At 43.8% G+C, this 17,254-nt stretch overlaps 1 protein-coding gene across 1 annotated transcript in view; it reads left to right on the top strand.

Annotated features, from left to right (window-relative positions):
* Positions 1-17,048, top strand: part of LOC143144673 (very long chain fatty acid elongase AAEL008004) — a 47,462-nt gene extending 30,414 nt beyond the window's left edge. Inside the window, exons 4-6 of the mRNA XM_076307316.1 lie at positions 10,928-11,065; positions 13,374-13,616; positions 14,443-17,048. Coding sequence (XP_076163431.1) covers positions 10,928-11,065; positions 13,374-13,616; positions 14,443-14,790 — 729 coding nt within the window. The 3' untranslated portion in view covers positions 14,791-17,048. The remainder of the gene's footprint in view (positions 1-10,927; positions 11,066-13,373; positions 13,617-14,442) is intronic.
* The last annotated feature ends 206 nt before the right edge of the window (positions 17,049-17,254 follow it).

The following is a 17,254-nucleotide window of genomic DNA, read 5'->3' as shown; positions in this document are numbered from 1 at the left end:
TCGGAAAGGAGAACAGTCGTCGACAGGGTACCGTAATTAACGTAACGTTCGAAGATCGATGAACGCGACGCTAGGAATTGGTGCGCCTTCTTTTCCCCTTTAAGCTCCAGTTCCGATCTATCGGTACGGTTTTACTTACCTCGGTCCCGAGGTTTCAAAGGGTTAACGCATCGATGGAACGCGCACCGCGTTACGCCCTTTCCTCCCGCCGGTTTCACGATTTCTATCCTGGCACAGAAACACGCATACGGCCGTGTACCACGCTTAGCCGACAAACTCGATAAAGTAATCCCATTCCGACGTGTATCATCGATCCCCGCGTAGAATAATTAATAGCCGACCTCGGCTCCCGATACACGCCTCTCTGTCCCTTATTCGTGAAAGTTATTGCCTGCCGGCTACGATTCGGCGCTTCGTGGATTGCATAAGTCGCCCCGACGAGCGGCGACTCAATGGAATTCATCGCGCCGGATGAAAAGCTAGCTCGCGATCCGACCAACGCGTCGGACGATTAGTATTTTTCACCATTCTCTCCCGCTTTACGACCCTTTCTTATTAGACCACCGGCCATTAGCATCTATTATTCAGGGATTTCTTCGTACCCGGCTTCATCGTCGGTGAATCTTCTTCGTTGGTTTTTGCCGAGGGAAAATCCTACGGCGCGATAGTCGATTATAAAAATATAACGAGCGAACGAGGACGGAATTAAACAGGGCAGAGACACGCGAAGAAGAGTGGAATATAGATAAACCGCGCCGAGAGGAATATCGATACGAGAATTTTCATTGCGAGGGAGACACGCTCCGGTTCGCTTTTCGATGGTGTTTTTGCACGGTGATGACGGTACTCGAAATTCCAAAGTCAACGATGCGCGGTCTTAGGGTGGTTAGCAATTCGGTAGATATTTAGCGTTAAAGTTCCAAGAGACCGATGTCTATAATGTAAACGCGATCGCCAGATGAGCCCGGTTAATAATATGTTTGTGTCCGACAAACTGGTATTTCCTTTCCGCGCGAATTTCAATTCAGTTCAGACGGAAAGATTTTTTTATAAATGTCATTTCTTGCGGATGTGGATCGATCTACAGTCCCGCAAAAACTGTGGGAAGAATTCTTGCGAAAATAACGCATTCAAATTTATGCGCAATTTTAAACCGAACTTATCGATCGAACGTAACGTACATTTTGAAAAAGATCTAGACGCAGGTTAGAAATATTGTATCGTTTAAAAAATATCGCCCGTAGCAACCGCGTCGAAGGCTCATCCGTCGATCGTGTTTCTTATCTAAATCTTATCTAAATGAAATTTTATACAATCTTTGATATTTCGAGCACCATCGTTCGGCAAAAGCTCAATAAAAATAGAAGATTACCCTTAGGTGTGTCTTCTTCTTATTAGACGTCTCGATGGTAGACGAAAGATGAGCAACTCCGATGGCTACACTCCGAACTGGAGTTCCATTAATGGTGTTTGTATGGGGTCCGGCTCGATCCCAGTGCAATTGATTTCCCGTTCCACGAAAGTGGATACCGAGGCCCATACGCCCACGCGATGTGTGTCCGATCGCTGCGGTGTCCGACGAGGGTCAAGAATGCGCATGCGTATTTAATCAAATACCGATCGTATTTGGTTTGCGCTTAGTATGTCGCATGCGCGTCCAAGTACAGTTATCTCGTGAGAATCGTACTCACGTAGGTTCGTTGCCGCGTAACTTTCTACGCATTTTCCGTTGGTCCAATTATTATTTGCCTATGATCGTCCGACGATCGATCATCGCTCGAGAACGATCGACGGAAATTTCAAACGTTCTCGACTCGACGATGGATCTTGTCGGTGAAATTTGTCGCGAGTTCTGCAACGAACATCCACGCTACAATTTCGAAAGTCGTTTACCCGGGAATTATTAATTTTCTTCAGCTGGGATTATTCTTATCGCGTCGATTCGTACGTATATGTTAGTAGATTAAAAAAAGGACCGGTGTGATGGTTTCTACGTGCAAATTTGGAAATTTGTCGCGAGAGTCCTGCAACGAACATCCACGCTACAATTTCGAAAGTCGTTTACCCGGGAATTATTAATTTTCTTCAGCTGGGATTATTCTTATCGCGTCGATTCGTACATATATGTTAGTAGATTAAAAAAAGGACCGGTGTGATGGTTTCTACGTGCAGATTTGGAAATTTGTCGCGAGAGTCCTGCAACGAACATCCACGCTACAATTTCGAAAGTCGTTTGCCCGAGAATCTTTCATTTTCTTCAGCTGGGATTATTCTTATCGCGGAGGATCGCGCTAATTTCTACGTATATGTTCGTAGATTAAAAAAGGACCGATGTGGTGGTTTGTTCGTGCAGATTTGGAAATTTGTCGCGAGAGTCCTGCAACGAACATCCACGCTACAATTTCGAAAGTCGTTTGCCTGAGAATCTTTCATTTTCATCAGCTGGGATTATTCTTATCGCGGAGGATAGCGTCGATTTCTACGTATATGTTCGTAGATTAAAAAAAGGACCGGTGGTGGTGATTCGTTCGTGCAGATTCGGAAATTTGTAGCAAGCCACTACCGGAAGTGGAGCCTCCTCTACGAGCCTCCCCTCGACCATTGCATATTAGACTCGATCGAAGACCGTGAAGTGACGTTTAAGAGGCATCTTCAAATATCGAGGTTACGTCGTCGGATTTTATCAAGTGGCGACCGAGAGGAATCGTCAATACAGACGAGAAGAATGTCACCGGTAGCGTGCATTAGCGCGAGCGGAACTTACGATCGCGATGACCGGCAACCGTGTTTCGATTACCTCGATTTAAGAAAATCGAAAGGTCGAATGATCACTCGTTTCAATGTCGACTTGCACAACTCTGTAACACCTTCCAACGTCGTTGAATTAAGAAATCATTTTTACGATAGACAGGTAAAGAGAGAGAGAGAGAGAAAGAAGCTTATTCTCGTTGTATCGACTATTATTTACGAAAATAAGGAAACACATACGTAAGAATGTACTCGTTTGAATATTTTAATCGCAATAATGAAAGAAAACAAAAATTATGCTGCCTTTTCTTTCAAAAGATGTACGTACATTACGTACAAGATTCCGTGTAATTGTATCTGATCGTACGCATGTGCGGTCTTTCTTCTTCGATATCGTTAGGTCGTTGGGTAATCGTAAATCTTTGGACTTATCTATAAAATATGATAAACGACCAGAGGTGACATCCGGCATTCGAATTTCTGTTGACTTTGTAAACACATCTAATAGAATTCAAATGAAATTTGCAAACACAGCAGGAAGCTTTTTGTCGCTAACTTGGTCGCCGCGATCGATAGTCTGCTCCGTGTCTTTTGTCCGTGCCGTGTTTCCCTAAAAATTAACCTCGCGACTGAACAAACACGCCAAGCCGACTAAAAAAAAGAAGAAAAAAAACACTCGCGAGTAATCGTTTGTATATCTACATACGTGATGTTTTATTTCTTACCTCGAAGGAACACGGATGCAAATTAGACAATATCCTGTGTAAACAAATTTGCGAAAGATAACGCGATGTAAACAAAGGAACGTGCGTGCCTGCGATGGAAGAAACTCGTTCGGACATCGAAACCCGTATGCTTTGTTTATTTCCCGAACGATCGTTTCGTGACGTTCTCGAAGAATGTGCAAAATATAATTATACAAAAAAAAAAAAAAAAAGAAAAAGAAAACGATACGAGAATTATTCGTGAAACGATTCGCGAGTGACGTTTGTTCCGTTAATCTCGTCGCGTACACACTCACCTGTTCAATCGAAGGCACGCGAACGGTAATTAAATCGATTTAACGCGACACTGACGATAATTTAAGATCGTTCTCTCTCGTGGAACGTAATTTTCCATAGCGAGAATCTGGATGTTCTTTTCGCAAACGCATGTACGATCCGATTCCTCGATCGACTCACCGACTTCAATTTATCGTCTGGTAAAGAGTCGATCGGAGTCTTTGGATACACATTTTTCTCCTACAAATAGACGATTTCGATCGTACGAACGCAAAGCCCTACACGATCGTAAATGCAGACTAACACCGGTTTAGACATTTAATAGCCTTGTTGACTCGACGCAAACTCTCTTTCTTCGATTCGAAGTATACCGAATACGTGAAACGTTCTTCATTTTTTTTCAAACAGAACCGCGTCTATCGTACTATCCTTGCTCTAGGATTTTCTCTAACTCTTCACGCTACAGCTTTTTGATTCTTGCGAAGAATAACAATATCGTTAGACAATCCAAGGTTCATCTAATAAACGAACCAGTCTATATCTCCGTCCCTATCGATCGGTAGAAAAAAGAATCGTAATGGAAAATTTTGTATTGTTCGACCTGCTCTATCACTCTACAATTTCTTTCTAGCTGCATCGGTGCAGTTGCAATCTGCAATCTGCAATTGCGTTCCAAACGGAACGCTGTAACTTCTATTTTTTTATTTATTTTTCTGTAATTCCGCGCGTTTCTTTCATCGACCGTTTACCTTCTTTCGGAGTTATCCTTCTTTCGCGGAAATTATTGAATCGTGGAGTTCCATTTACAGACTCGAGTGGCCAATTTGGGGAGCGCGGGCCGCCTTTGAGCAAACATCGAAAGAATTTTTCTCATCGACAGTGAGAGGCTATTAGTACGCGAGGAAGGTCGAAGTCTATCGTTTGGTTTGAACGCCGAGGGGACCTTACGGAGTACCGTAACGAACGGGGGACATAATTTTTGTCGACACCGTGACACGATTTCGCGCGACTCGAAATCCCGGGAACAGGTGTAATATTCCAGCGGCGTTGATTGCGACACGTAGCCGTGCTGTCGCTCATAGATTTCGGATCATCTCGGTGTATTATAATTTAGAATGCAGCGAACGGCCGAACGTAATTGCCCTGCACACGGTGTTTATTTCGCGTGGTGACCAATCACACTAATCGCTCGGAGCATCGCGTCATCGAGAACTGTTAATCCTCGAGTTATCAAAGGGAAATGGGCAGGTACTTTGTGCACGTGTACATTGCCATTTCGAGGATTCGGGTTAAAATAATTAACCGAAACCTTTGAAACGAGTGTCTCTTTACGCGGGAACGTAACAGGTCGTTAAACTTAGTACTGTACCGTTCGATAGGTTTTCTCGAACGACGAGAGTTATTTAATAATGTAGTTTGTTAAGATGAAATTTATCGAATGATCTATAATTATCGTATTGTAAGAAATGTGGTAAGGTCTGGAAAAATAACGAGAATTCAGAAATGGGTACAAATAGTGACTAGTTGTAGTTTTTTGTATCACGCTTGGTACGGTTCTTTCCAATACGAGCTGAATTTCCCGAATGGGACGATAACGAGTCTGACGTAAGAACAATATGTTTGCACGAAAAATCCGTTATTTGTATCGTGGAGAAATATTTGAAAACACAAGGTAGAAGGAAAGAATACAACGAAGCAAAATCGGTCGATGGTGTACGCGAACGTTGCGGTAAACTCGCAAAGGAACGTCACGGGAAACGTGAAAAATGATAAATTAAACGAGACAACAATCGTACGTGGCTCGTGTAACGGATACGTATTGGAGAGAGACGGTAATATGTCCGTTACACGGATTGTAACGATCGTCGAAGTGAAAGTGACTGAATTCCCCGAAGTGTCGTATTGAAAATTTCTCCGTTCTTAAACAAAAATTACACAACTGTTCGCTCGCGATGTACAATGCAATATCGAAGAAACTGTTGAGTTGTTCGGAAAGTCGTTTCATTTTTTTAGAGTGTGCAAACATTTTATTAAATTATATATTCTCCATTTTGGAAGACGAAATGACTTTCCGAACAACCCAATATAATAAGGTACTTCACTTTAACCTCTGTGTTCTAAAATATATTCAAAACTTACAATTTTCGTCAAATTATCGTTTATGGGTTTTGATTAGGTAAATATAAAGCCTGTTGATCCTCTCACCTGGTGATAATTCGTGCAAAAAAAAAGCTAAGATTAATTTCTCTGCCCCAATGTAAAGGACAACGAACGCGACGCGTCGAATCGAACTTAAACCCTGTGTTCTAAAATATATTCAAAACGTACCTATTTTGTCAAATTATCATTAGTGGGTTTTAATCGGGTAAATACAAAGCCTGTTGATCCTCTCACCTGGTGATAATTCGTGTACAAAAAAAACCAAAACTAATTTCTGTGCTCCAACGTAAAGGACAACGAACACGACGCGTCGAATCGAACTTAAACCCTGTGTTCTAAAATATATTCAAAACGTACCTATTTTGTCAAATTATCATTAGTGGGTTTTAATCGGGTAAATACAAAGCCTGTTGATCCTCTCACCTAGTGATAATTCGTGCAAAAAAAGAGCCAAGATTAATTTCTGTTCTCCAACGTAAAGGACAACGAACGCGACGCGTCGAATCGAAACAATCGCCGCGATGAACAGCGAAAACACGAAAGAAAGTTTCGCAAAAGGTGCCTGAAAGCCGAGCGGAGGGCGTCTGGTAAGATTTGAACGGTTGTCGATAAGCCGGTTCGAAAATTGCTCGAACGTGCACCGTGTACGGTCTCTAACGCGAGATCACACGACGCGCGTGGCCTTGACACACAACCACGCTGCCTCGACCATACTCGCGACGACGTGTTCTCGTTAGAGCGGACGCCAGCCCACGCAACTATACTCGAGCTTTTCTAGCTGTTTAACACGGTCAAGTTTAATGGAATGTCGTGTCTCGTCCTCTACGATACGAATCGAACATCGCGGGAATCGGATATCGCGCGACGTCGGTCACTCGCTCCCGTCACGCGACAGAGGAACGCGATCGGCGACATTTTGCCCGACTTTCACGAACCCGGAAAAGATACGAGCTAATGGACGGGATTTCGACCATCGATTCAAAATATAACCGAATGGATACCCCCGTCATCGGACCGTCTCTTCAACGCCTATTAAACTGTGCAATTTTTTTCACAAACCGTGAGAAACGAGACCTAACCCAGACCTAATCCAGGCAGTTACCTGTTGTAAACGTAACGCGATGCGAACTTTTCGTAACGTTTTATTTTTCTTCTATGTATGTATTAGATCTTGAGTAGGTTTTGTCATTCGATGAGAAATGGTGTTATTAAGTTCGTCGTTTTATTTCTTGAAAAATGGTATTATTGTTCGATGAACGTGTGTAAAGTTTCGTGTAGGTTTGTCGATCTTTTTGAACGATTTACAGTTGTTCAAAGTTGAAGTGTCGTAGTATTTTTTCTACTATGGAGAAAATAAAGAAACTTATAGAAGAACCTAGTGTAATGCTTTTAATGTATAATAGAATCGATGGATTTACTTCCGGTAGAAACATTATTCCCGTGAAACGTGGATTCGATCGGAGAGCGAGAAAACATTGTCGCGGTGGAGTTTTGAAGTTCTAGGCATACAATAGTACCTCGCATAATGTTTGAAAAACGGGACTGGCAATTGTCAATACACCAAGGACAGGGTAGAGAATTTTTTTACTCGGAATTGCTCGAACTCGAGCTCAAAGGGACCGCTCGGAAAAAATAACGAATACTTAATTTTTATGGGTGTCTTTATGGTTTTGAAAATGACGATCTCTCGAATCACAATTTTATCCGTATCTTGTTGAAATATACGCAGGTCTCGTTCTTGTTTCAAACGACGAGTTAAATTGTCCATATACTCGAGCGTTTCATTTTTGTTTCTACGAATATAAAAACACCACGACAAATGGCTCTTGTAATCGTGTTTCGTGTGAAAATTAGAATATTTTGTTAACAAACGTAGCCTATTAAGAAGGAAAAATGAACGTAGATAATTAATGGAAAAGAAGTGGCGCGTCGTTCGTTCATAAGTGGATAAAATTTTCCGATCTAAGTTGTTCGATATAAATTACTATACCTGTATCGCGTAATCGGTTACTTTGGCTTTCAAAGCTTGCCACGACGAATTGAAATCTCGGCAGAGATTTGCTTGATTTACCAAAATTATTAACAACATCCAAAAGACTTGAAAAGTTTCGCGTTAACTGTATCGTAAGATATAGTTCGTTAGAAGAAGTCCGTTAATAATATATTAAGAAGAAAGGGATACAAGACTTCACGATTTCTTGTCTAAATTTGTTTAGTTTTTCAATTGTCGGGTTCCGTGCACGAGACCTCGCGTTATTATGCAACATCGGTTTCCACTTATCCGTCTGTATGGGTTTTTTCCGGTCGTTTTCATACGCACATTTCCATTTTTTTTTTCCTTTTTTATCGAGTTTCGAGAAGACGCAGCGATACACAGTTTTTGCACGTGTGCTTCGACAGTTCGACTACATTGAATCGTGTAAGAATTTCTTGCGACGGTATCTCTTTTTCTTTTTTTTTCACTTCTGTCTAGAAACGAGTTTCCGTTCTCGCTATCCGTCTGGAAATCACGGATGCCTGTCTCGTCGCGGAATTCTTCCTATGCTCGTCCGTGCAACGAACGTTTCATCCGACACGAGCAAGTTCGTTAACGCGCTTCTGGGGATGCATCCGCGACATTTTCGATCCGAGCGAGTAGTAGTCCTTCGCGGATAATTGTACGGTTACTCGTGCTTGGTCCGCGAATACAATCTCGGTGCCACTTAGTCGGTTATCAAGACACCGGGACGACCTCGGGAGTTTTCGCTTCCGTGTCGGAGTCCGCGCACGCGGTCTCATTTTCGAGCGCGTGTTGCTTCCGTTAATCGGGAATCGTGCGCGCGATTATGCCTGCCGAGCGACCGTGGCCACCAAGACCGAAGCCACGTGTCACGCTCGAAATAACCACCGAGTCGGAAGTTCGACTCGAAGAGACACGGTACCTTTCTCGTCGCGACGAGAATCGACTTTTTATACAATTTATTCCAGAGAAATTACGCGACGAATCCATCCTTTTCTTTTTCTTTTTTTTTTAGACAGGAGATACACTGTGGATTATTCGAGAAAAATTGTCACAGTCGTGTACGCGTACGTTGAACGAAATTCCGTACCGATTCTTCAATTTCGAAAAATTGACGGAATCTACTCGAGAGATTCGTAATCTCGGGAAAAGAACGTACGCAAAGATCCTTTATTAAAAAGCTCCGACGAAGATATTAAACGCGAAGACAATAACGAGCTTGCGGTTGATACGGGAATCGATTTGCGGCGAGACCCGACAGAAATGATCAACGATGCATTTACCGACCTAATTCAACGTAGACACGAAATTCGTATCGAGTCAAGTTCAATCTCTAAGCGATGCCAAGCTGGCACGAGAAAGTGGTGACTGCATTTTTTAAATGAAAGATTAATCGAACGCGGTCTCTTTTTCTCTTTAATACGACACAGTGGTTTTCAAACTTGTTTGGGTAGAGAAAAACTTTACTCCTACGGATGTTCCTTCTATCGATCATCGATTGAAAAATTCAAAGTTTTCTTTCGCGCTCTTTTTTGATCGTAAGACACCCCCTTTTCAGAGATCGCGCAGCCATTTGGAAAAACACTGATTGAACGTAATTTGATCGATGGGAAATCACTGAACAAATTTAAAGTTTTCTCCCGCGCACCTTTTTGATCGTAAGACATCCTAAAAATCGCGCGGCCATTTTGGAAAACACTGATCTAACGTAATTGATCGATAGAAAATCGCTGAAAAAATTCCAAATTTTCTCTCGCACTCTTTTTTGATCGTAAGACATCCCCTTCCTAAAAATTGCGCAGCCATTTTGGAAAACATTGATCTAACGTAATTTGATCGATAGAAAATCGCTGGAAAAATTCAAAATTTTCTCCCGCGCACTTTTTTCATCGTAAAACTCCCCCTTCCTAAATATCGCACGGCCATTTTGGAAAACATTGATCTAACGTAATTTGATCGATAGAAAATCGCTGCAAAAATTCAAAATTTTCTCCCGCGCACTTTTTCGATCGTAAGACACCCCCTTCCTAAATATCGCGCAGCCATTTTGGAAAACACTGATCTAACGTAATTGATCGATAGAAAATGGCTAAAAAAATTCAAAATTTTCTCCCACACACTTTTCGAGCGTAAAACACCCCCTTCCTAAAAATCGCGCGGCCATTTTATAAAACACTGATCTACCGCGACAATAAAGCATTTATTTCCTAGCTCATATTTAATTACACATTCCTTTCGTCGCTCGTGGCACGATATCGGTCCAGATCAGGCCTCAGTCGTATCCGCGATTTAAACCAGCGATCCGGCTCGATAATTTCCAGACGTTGCGAGTGCGCGTAACGTTTCTCTCCTACTTCGATAATTCGTAAGTACCGACCGTGCAAGTTTCCAGCGCGAAGGGGTAAACAATGGAGAGTTGACCCGGTAACCACGAGCGTCTTAATTATTTCCGAAACAACAGCGCGGAGACATTCTCTCGGTTTACAAACGAGGTTTCGTTACAATTGGTCCGTGAACACTCGAGCGCGGTCACCTCCGCGAGGTCGGTCGGTCTGTCGGTCGGTCGGTGTGTCGATCGGTTAGGTCGTCGAGGGGTGAATCGCGATCCGGTTCGCGCTCGGATCGATCTGTCGGTTTTTCGGGTCGCGCGGAACCGTGGCCTGGTTCCCGCGAAAACTCGTGAAAAACACGCGGCGAAACGCGAAACAAACAGAAGACCCCATTGTTCGTCGTTCTACGAAGGAGCGGGAGCTTTTAGAATTTTAAATACAACCGACAGTCGTCTCGCGACAGAAACGTAGCCGAGGACTCTCTTTTGTGCTCTCGTTCCGCCCTTTCGCCGTTTTCCATCCCCCTCTTTCCCCCTCGTTCGTGCCCGTTCATGGGCTTTCCCGGTTTCTTGATCGAACAAAGCGACCGAGACAGAGTTTCTCCGTGAAAAGCGAGCGATCGTCCGCCGAGTCTCCGGCTGAATGCAGCCCTTTTATTGTCCTCACTTTCCGCCGTTTTCTTGTTTCAGTACTTGATGAGTGGCTGGGCGAAAGGATACAGTTTCCGGTGCCAACCGGTCGACTACTCGAACAGCCCTATGGCGATGAGAATGGCGGCCACATGTTGGTGGTACTACATCAGCAAGTTCACCGAGTTCTTCGATACCGTGAGTATTCTTCGCGCCCGTTCACTCGTGAATCGCAAAACGATCGCGCTTTTCTTCTTTTTTTTTCTTTCTTTTTTTTATCTCCGAATAATTGCACTTTCGTCGCTCCTACGAAATATTTCCTTTTCCTTTGTTCTCTATTCGACGTCTTCGTTGCACATGTACTGATCGTTCGATAAGTTTTGTCGTTTTCTCCATCGTAGAAATAATGTTGCGACGCTTCGACTTTGAACAAGTGTAAATATACGAACGAGTCGGTAGTACCGTCTTTAGAAAAATAAAACGACGAATTTAATCGTTTCTTATCGAACGACGAAACTTATCGAGCAACCTATTAAATCCGAAATCTGAAAAATCCTTTCGTCCTTCGAAACGTTTTGTTACTTTTTCTCACAGACTTTGCATCGAAAGAAAAAGTAGTATCATCTCTCGAAAAATAAACACGACGAACCTAATAGCTCCGTTTCTTAACGAACAACAACATTATCGAGCAACCTATTAAATCCGAAACCTGAAAAATCCTTTCGTCCTTCGAAACGTTTTGTTACTTTTTCTCACAGACTTTGCATCGAAAGAAAAAGTAGTATCATTTCTCGAAAAATAAAACAACGAACCTAATAGCTCCGTTTCTTAACGAACAACAACATTATCGAGCAACGTATTAAATCCGAAACCTGAAAAATCCTTTCGTCCTTCGAAACGTTTTGTTACTTTTTCTCACAGACTTTGGATCGAAAGAAAAAGTAGTATCACCTTTCGAAAAATAAAACAACGAATCTAATAGCTCCGTTTCTCATCGAACGACAAAATTTAACGAGTAACCCATTCTATCATACACGAATCTTAAAGAAGCGACTAAAATACATCGACGATTGTGCAAAAGAGAGGCGGTACGGTCAAAGTCTCGTTATCGAAGCAACTTCGATAGAGACGGTACGATGACAGAAAATTTTAATGAAAAAGTGTACGCGATTTTTTCTCCCACTGTTTCGACCCTATTCTAAACATTCGTCGACTTCTTTCGAATTACGTTCGGTATTTAATACCACAGGTAGCATAATTGTGGCACATTCGAGGCGTGGTAACGCAAGGAGCGTTGCGTAACATTTTCAGAGTAGACGGTGGACTGGAGCAACGCTGGTTAAAGAGATCCGAATGTTTGGTTTAACCGTGTTTAACCTTGCACCGTGAAAAACCGAAAAAAAACCTGATAAGGTCGCGTCTCGGGAGTATTCTCGCGAAGGGCTAGCGACCTCCGTTAGCCTATCTGTTTCGCCCCCGCTGGGAGATTGCACGGAAACGATTCCTTGGTCTACGGAGTGTAACCAGGGCAACGACCGTAGCATCCTGATAAATTCACTTTTAACGAAATAAAAAATACAGCAAGCCCCCCCCGCAATTTCGAACGACGTCGTAGCTTTTTCCAAGGTTCGGCTCAAGGCTGAGAGTGCATAAAAATTAATCTTACGTACAACCGACCGCGAGCTTGCGTTCTGTTTCGTGAAAACCGGTAATACGAGGTCAGACGGCATTCTTGTCCATTGGCGAATAGAACCGTGTGTTTATAACCAGGAAAATCGACTTTGATGCGTCCAGTGTCACAATTCTGCTTCGTTACGAGATCCAGTTGTCGACTACGAGACACCGTACGTCCCTTCGTCCAAATCTTTATCGACCAACATTTAATTCGACACGGTTCGTCCACCGTTACGGATCTTCGACGATTATAAATCTTCGACGATTATAGATCTTCGACGATTCGTTGCTTCTTGTTACGTCGAACTTGACTCGACTTTACTTTCCATCGTGGTAAGAATAACTAAAATTTTCTAGAATCCCATAAAATCTGAAACCGTCGTTGATCAATTTTTGCGACTCGACGTTACTTTCCATCGCGGTAAGAATAACTAAATTTTCTAGAATCTCGTAAAATCTGAAACCGTGGTTAATCAATTTGCGTAACTCGACGTTACTCTTTCCATCGTGGTGACGATAGCTAGAATTTTTCTAGAATCCCAGAAAATCTGAAACCGTCGTTAATCAATTTTCATCCGAGTAGGTTTTTGTGCAGTACGGTCATTAGAACGGTGTTAAAAGATGTTGCAAATGTAACGTCGGACTGCACGCATATTGAACGAGATAAACGTTACCTGAGAAACCTATTAACTAATTAATTCAATAACTGGTACAGTCGCGGGGTCTCGGTTACGATACCTCCGAGCTGCGGATGTACCTGTTACATTATTCCACGTCTTGTACGTAACGTTCCAGTACACAAGGGACAATTATGTTTGCGTTTTTTTTTCAGCTCTTTTTCATCGTGAGGAAGAAGAATCAACACGTGTCAACGCTTCACGTGATCCACCATGGAATAATGCCCTTCTCCGTTTGGATGGGGATGAAGTTCGCGCCGGGTGGTCATAGCACTTTCTTCGCCCTCCTGAACACTTTCGTTCACATAATAATGTATTTCTACTATATGGTGGCTGCAATGGGCCCCCAGTATCAAAAGTACATCTGGTGGAAGAAGTACCTGACTACCTTGCAAATGGTGAGTCCTTCGAAGAACCTACGCGTTATCGAGGTACCGAGTGCGCTGATAATGAGCCGGTCTGGATTTCGAGGACGTCACGTGTTTCCGGGAACATCGTCTCGGGACGTAAACTTTTTCGAAAATAAACGACCAAACTTTCGGACCGCCCGTCCACCGATCGAAATGATAAATAAACGTTGCGCAAACACAGAACCGGAAATGCCCTCTTTCCGAGAGGTGCTTCGAGAAACATTTTTGTTTTTTTTTGGGGGGGGGGGGGGGGGAACACGTTTCCATCTTCGAGAAGTTACTCGCAAGCCGAGCTCTCTTAATGCACACGTGACAACCCACTGAGCCAGCATTTGCGCAAATCTGAGCTTTGCGTAATATTTGTTTACAGCGAGTAAAATGTAATTCTACGTTACGAGCGGTAATTTTAGAAACATCCTGCGCGTAAATGTATACCACGCGGTACGATGATTAACGCTTTACGACGAGTCCAATTAGGGGGGGATTAATTCTGTTAAATTTAGTCAATGTGGTCGGAATGTGTCCTTCGGGTGAGCCGTAAACGCGGGGTTTACGACTCTAGATACGATTCCGACCCGCGGGCGAACAATAAACCCTAATATTCCCCTCTGCGAGGGAACAATCGAGCCTGAGGATCTTCGTAAAGCAAAATCGCTTTTGAAACTTTAACCCGGTTAAAATCGACAAAATATTCCCACCGCGACGTGTGTTTTTCTTAAGCTGACAAATACTCGTCGAAACGCGCGATTGCGTGTCGGTTACGGCAACGTGCTAGCAAACACACGTAACGAAACACGTTGATGTTTTGTTTCAGGTGCAATTCGTGATGATCATGACCCACCAGTTCCAGCTGCTGTTCACGGAGTGTAATTACCCACGTGGCTTCATGGTCTGGATCAGTTTGCACGGCGTGTTGTTCCTGGGTCTGTTTTCGGACTTCTACAAAGCGAAGTACGTGGACAAGTCGAAGCGGCCGAGAGCGCACAGCTCTCAGAACGGCTCGGCTGGTATGTGCATGCCGGTACTCGAGGACTCGACGCCGCGACAGAACGGTGTCTCATCGTACGCGACGATCTACAACAAGGAGTACAACAGTTGTTACAGCAACGGGACCAACAACGGTTACGTCGCCAACAACAACACGGAGAAGAAGCTCGCTTAGGAAAAGTTCTATTCTGGGTTTTGGGAAAACACAGCTCGGGACACTGAATCACACGATACCATATTTAAATCCAATACACGGTTCGATCTCGTCGACGCTCCATCCTCGTTAGTGGATCGCGCGGGTGATCGACCCGCGCGTTCCAAGGATGTCCCCGACGCGAGAACACAAGTCGCGCCCAAGTATCGCACCGCGGGGTCTGTGCGTTCTGAAGCGTGCGCGCGCCTCCTTGGCGCCCCTGTCTCAAGAGTCGTCGACGAGAGGACCAGAAATCGCACACGTTCGATTTTCCCGCTAACGCTTCGAAACTGTATTTCATTTGTTAAACTGTCCACCGAGCTGCCGACGCGAACGCGTCCAATCGTCATTGGGGTAATCTCTGGAAGGGGTTGTTACACGTAAGAACTATTATCGATAAATAATTATCATTCGTGGAGGGTAAAAGAGAAAAAAAAAGAAAGAAAGAAAAGAAAGAAACGAAAGAAACGAAAGAAACGGAAGAAACGAAAGGAGGAGGAGGGTCTTGTGCACTTCGGTCCGTTGTCGGGGATCGCGTACTTGATCGATCGATCGTGTATACAATCGTAATTCCGCAACGGGTTTGCGGACGGTTCGCGGGTGTCCTCGATGGCGCTTCGCGGAACCGCGTCGGGAACGACGCGAGAAGAACCGGACGGAGGAGCGGAGTGAACGCGAGCGCGAGCGCGCCAAGACCGGAGCAAGAAAAAAGCGGACAGGATTAAAACGCGCACACACCAGCAGTAATTTAATAACGGTTGACCGGATCCTCGTCGGAATTGGACGGTGATTCTCTGTTCTTTTCTCCTGGACACGCGCGGCTACCGAACGAGGGTGCGTTCCCTTGTGTTGCGCGCGTATACGCGTCAGCAAGAGTGTGATGATCGTTTGTTAGAAGAGGTTGTACCGTGATTTGTGACGAGGCATTTCTCTCGTTGGGACGCACCGGAAAACGATCCCCCTTTATTAGGTAGGGATGCGCGGCTACCCGAACGATACCTGTCGGCAACGAGCGCGAGATACATACTTGTCCCGGATCATTGAAAACTTGGCGTCGCGTACGGTACGTTCGCGAAACCCCGAAGCTCGATCGGGAACTCGAACTTCGAGATGTTTTCGTACTCAGGGTCTATGCAAAAACGACTTTATCGCTGGCTAAGACACTCGAAACCGAAATATACGAGAAAAATCGAGCATTCGGTAAAACGGTCGCTATCTTAAGTACACTCTATATCTATCGTCCCTGTTATATATGGATCGCTCCCTAAAATTAACCAGAATCGGGAGCCCTTAATTGCGCTTCGTACAGTGTGTTTACTTAAATAGTCTTTAGTTTGCATTTTCACGAGTACGTTCGACCAAGTTCCGGGGATACTAACGTTTACCCATCGAGGAAACGAGCTTCGGGTGACCGAACACGGGCAACGCGTAGCGAAATTCTCAGGATCCCTGACGCGAGCCGAACCGGAATATCATCGGGTAAACGCGCAACCCTATCATCGACCGTATTCCCTTATCGTTGTCCGACTCTGTCTCTCTATTGCCCCGATTGTGTTCAAAGCTTTGGTGTTCGTCGTAGGAAATAAGCATCTGTCGATTCGCGCGAAGGAGAATACCGTCTTATCGGCTCCTTCCTCTCGAAGCTTGGTTCCCGCCACCGATTTATCGGCTCGGCACCCAACCTAACGATATGTAATCGCGGCAATAACGAATCGACTTAGCGAATTAGCTTTTTTACGGCCCGAGAAGCCACGCAATACTTTCTTTGTTTCTTTCGGTCGAACCATCGCGTAACCGTTAAGCTAACCCCTCGGTTCGGTGAGCGTTAAGGAATCAAGCTTCCGAAGAGCCCACGAAACTATCTTTGACGAAGATTATCTCTTGTTCGCCATTTCGAGCCGGTCGAAATTAGTGAAAATCGATGAAAGTCGAATGCCAGTCGTTCGTGATTTATACGTGCGTAAATGTTACAAACGCGTAGAGGGAAAGAGGAAAGCATTCACCGTAGAAAATCGTATAAAACCTCTTGTCAAGGTTTACGAACTTTTGTACTCTTCCTATTGAACGGAAAGATCGAAAGGATTTTTTTATTTATGACCGCACCGAAATAAAACGAAATCTGACGAAAGAAAACACACAACAGAGAGAGAACAATTCGATCCTGTGAAAAGAATTCGACGTTGTATATTTTTACAAGGGAAAGATCGATCGCGAAATAAACAAGACACGTTGACGTTCGATGATGGGTGTCGAAGACGTGCTTTCTTGGTGAAAGTATTCGTATATAGAACAAATTTATTATGCCAAGTTTTAAATAACGTATTAGAGAAATATTTGATGAAGAACGATTTATATAATAAAATACGAAAAAAAAAAACGAGAGAAAATAACGTCGATAAGATTGTTAATATAGTCGTAAAAAAAAAAAAAAAACAACAAAAAAACG

This window comes from Ptiloglossa arizonensis, chromosome 3 (assembly GCF_051014685.1).
Source record: "Ptiloglossa arizonensis isolate GNS036 chromosome 3, iyPtiAriz1_principal, whole genome shotgun sequence".
Taxonomy (NCBI): domain Eukaryota; kingdom Metazoa; phylum Arthropoda; class Insecta; order Hymenoptera; family Colletidae; genus Ptiloglossa; species Ptiloglossa arizonensis.
This window is presented reverse-complemented; position numbering and strand designations above follow the sequence as displayed.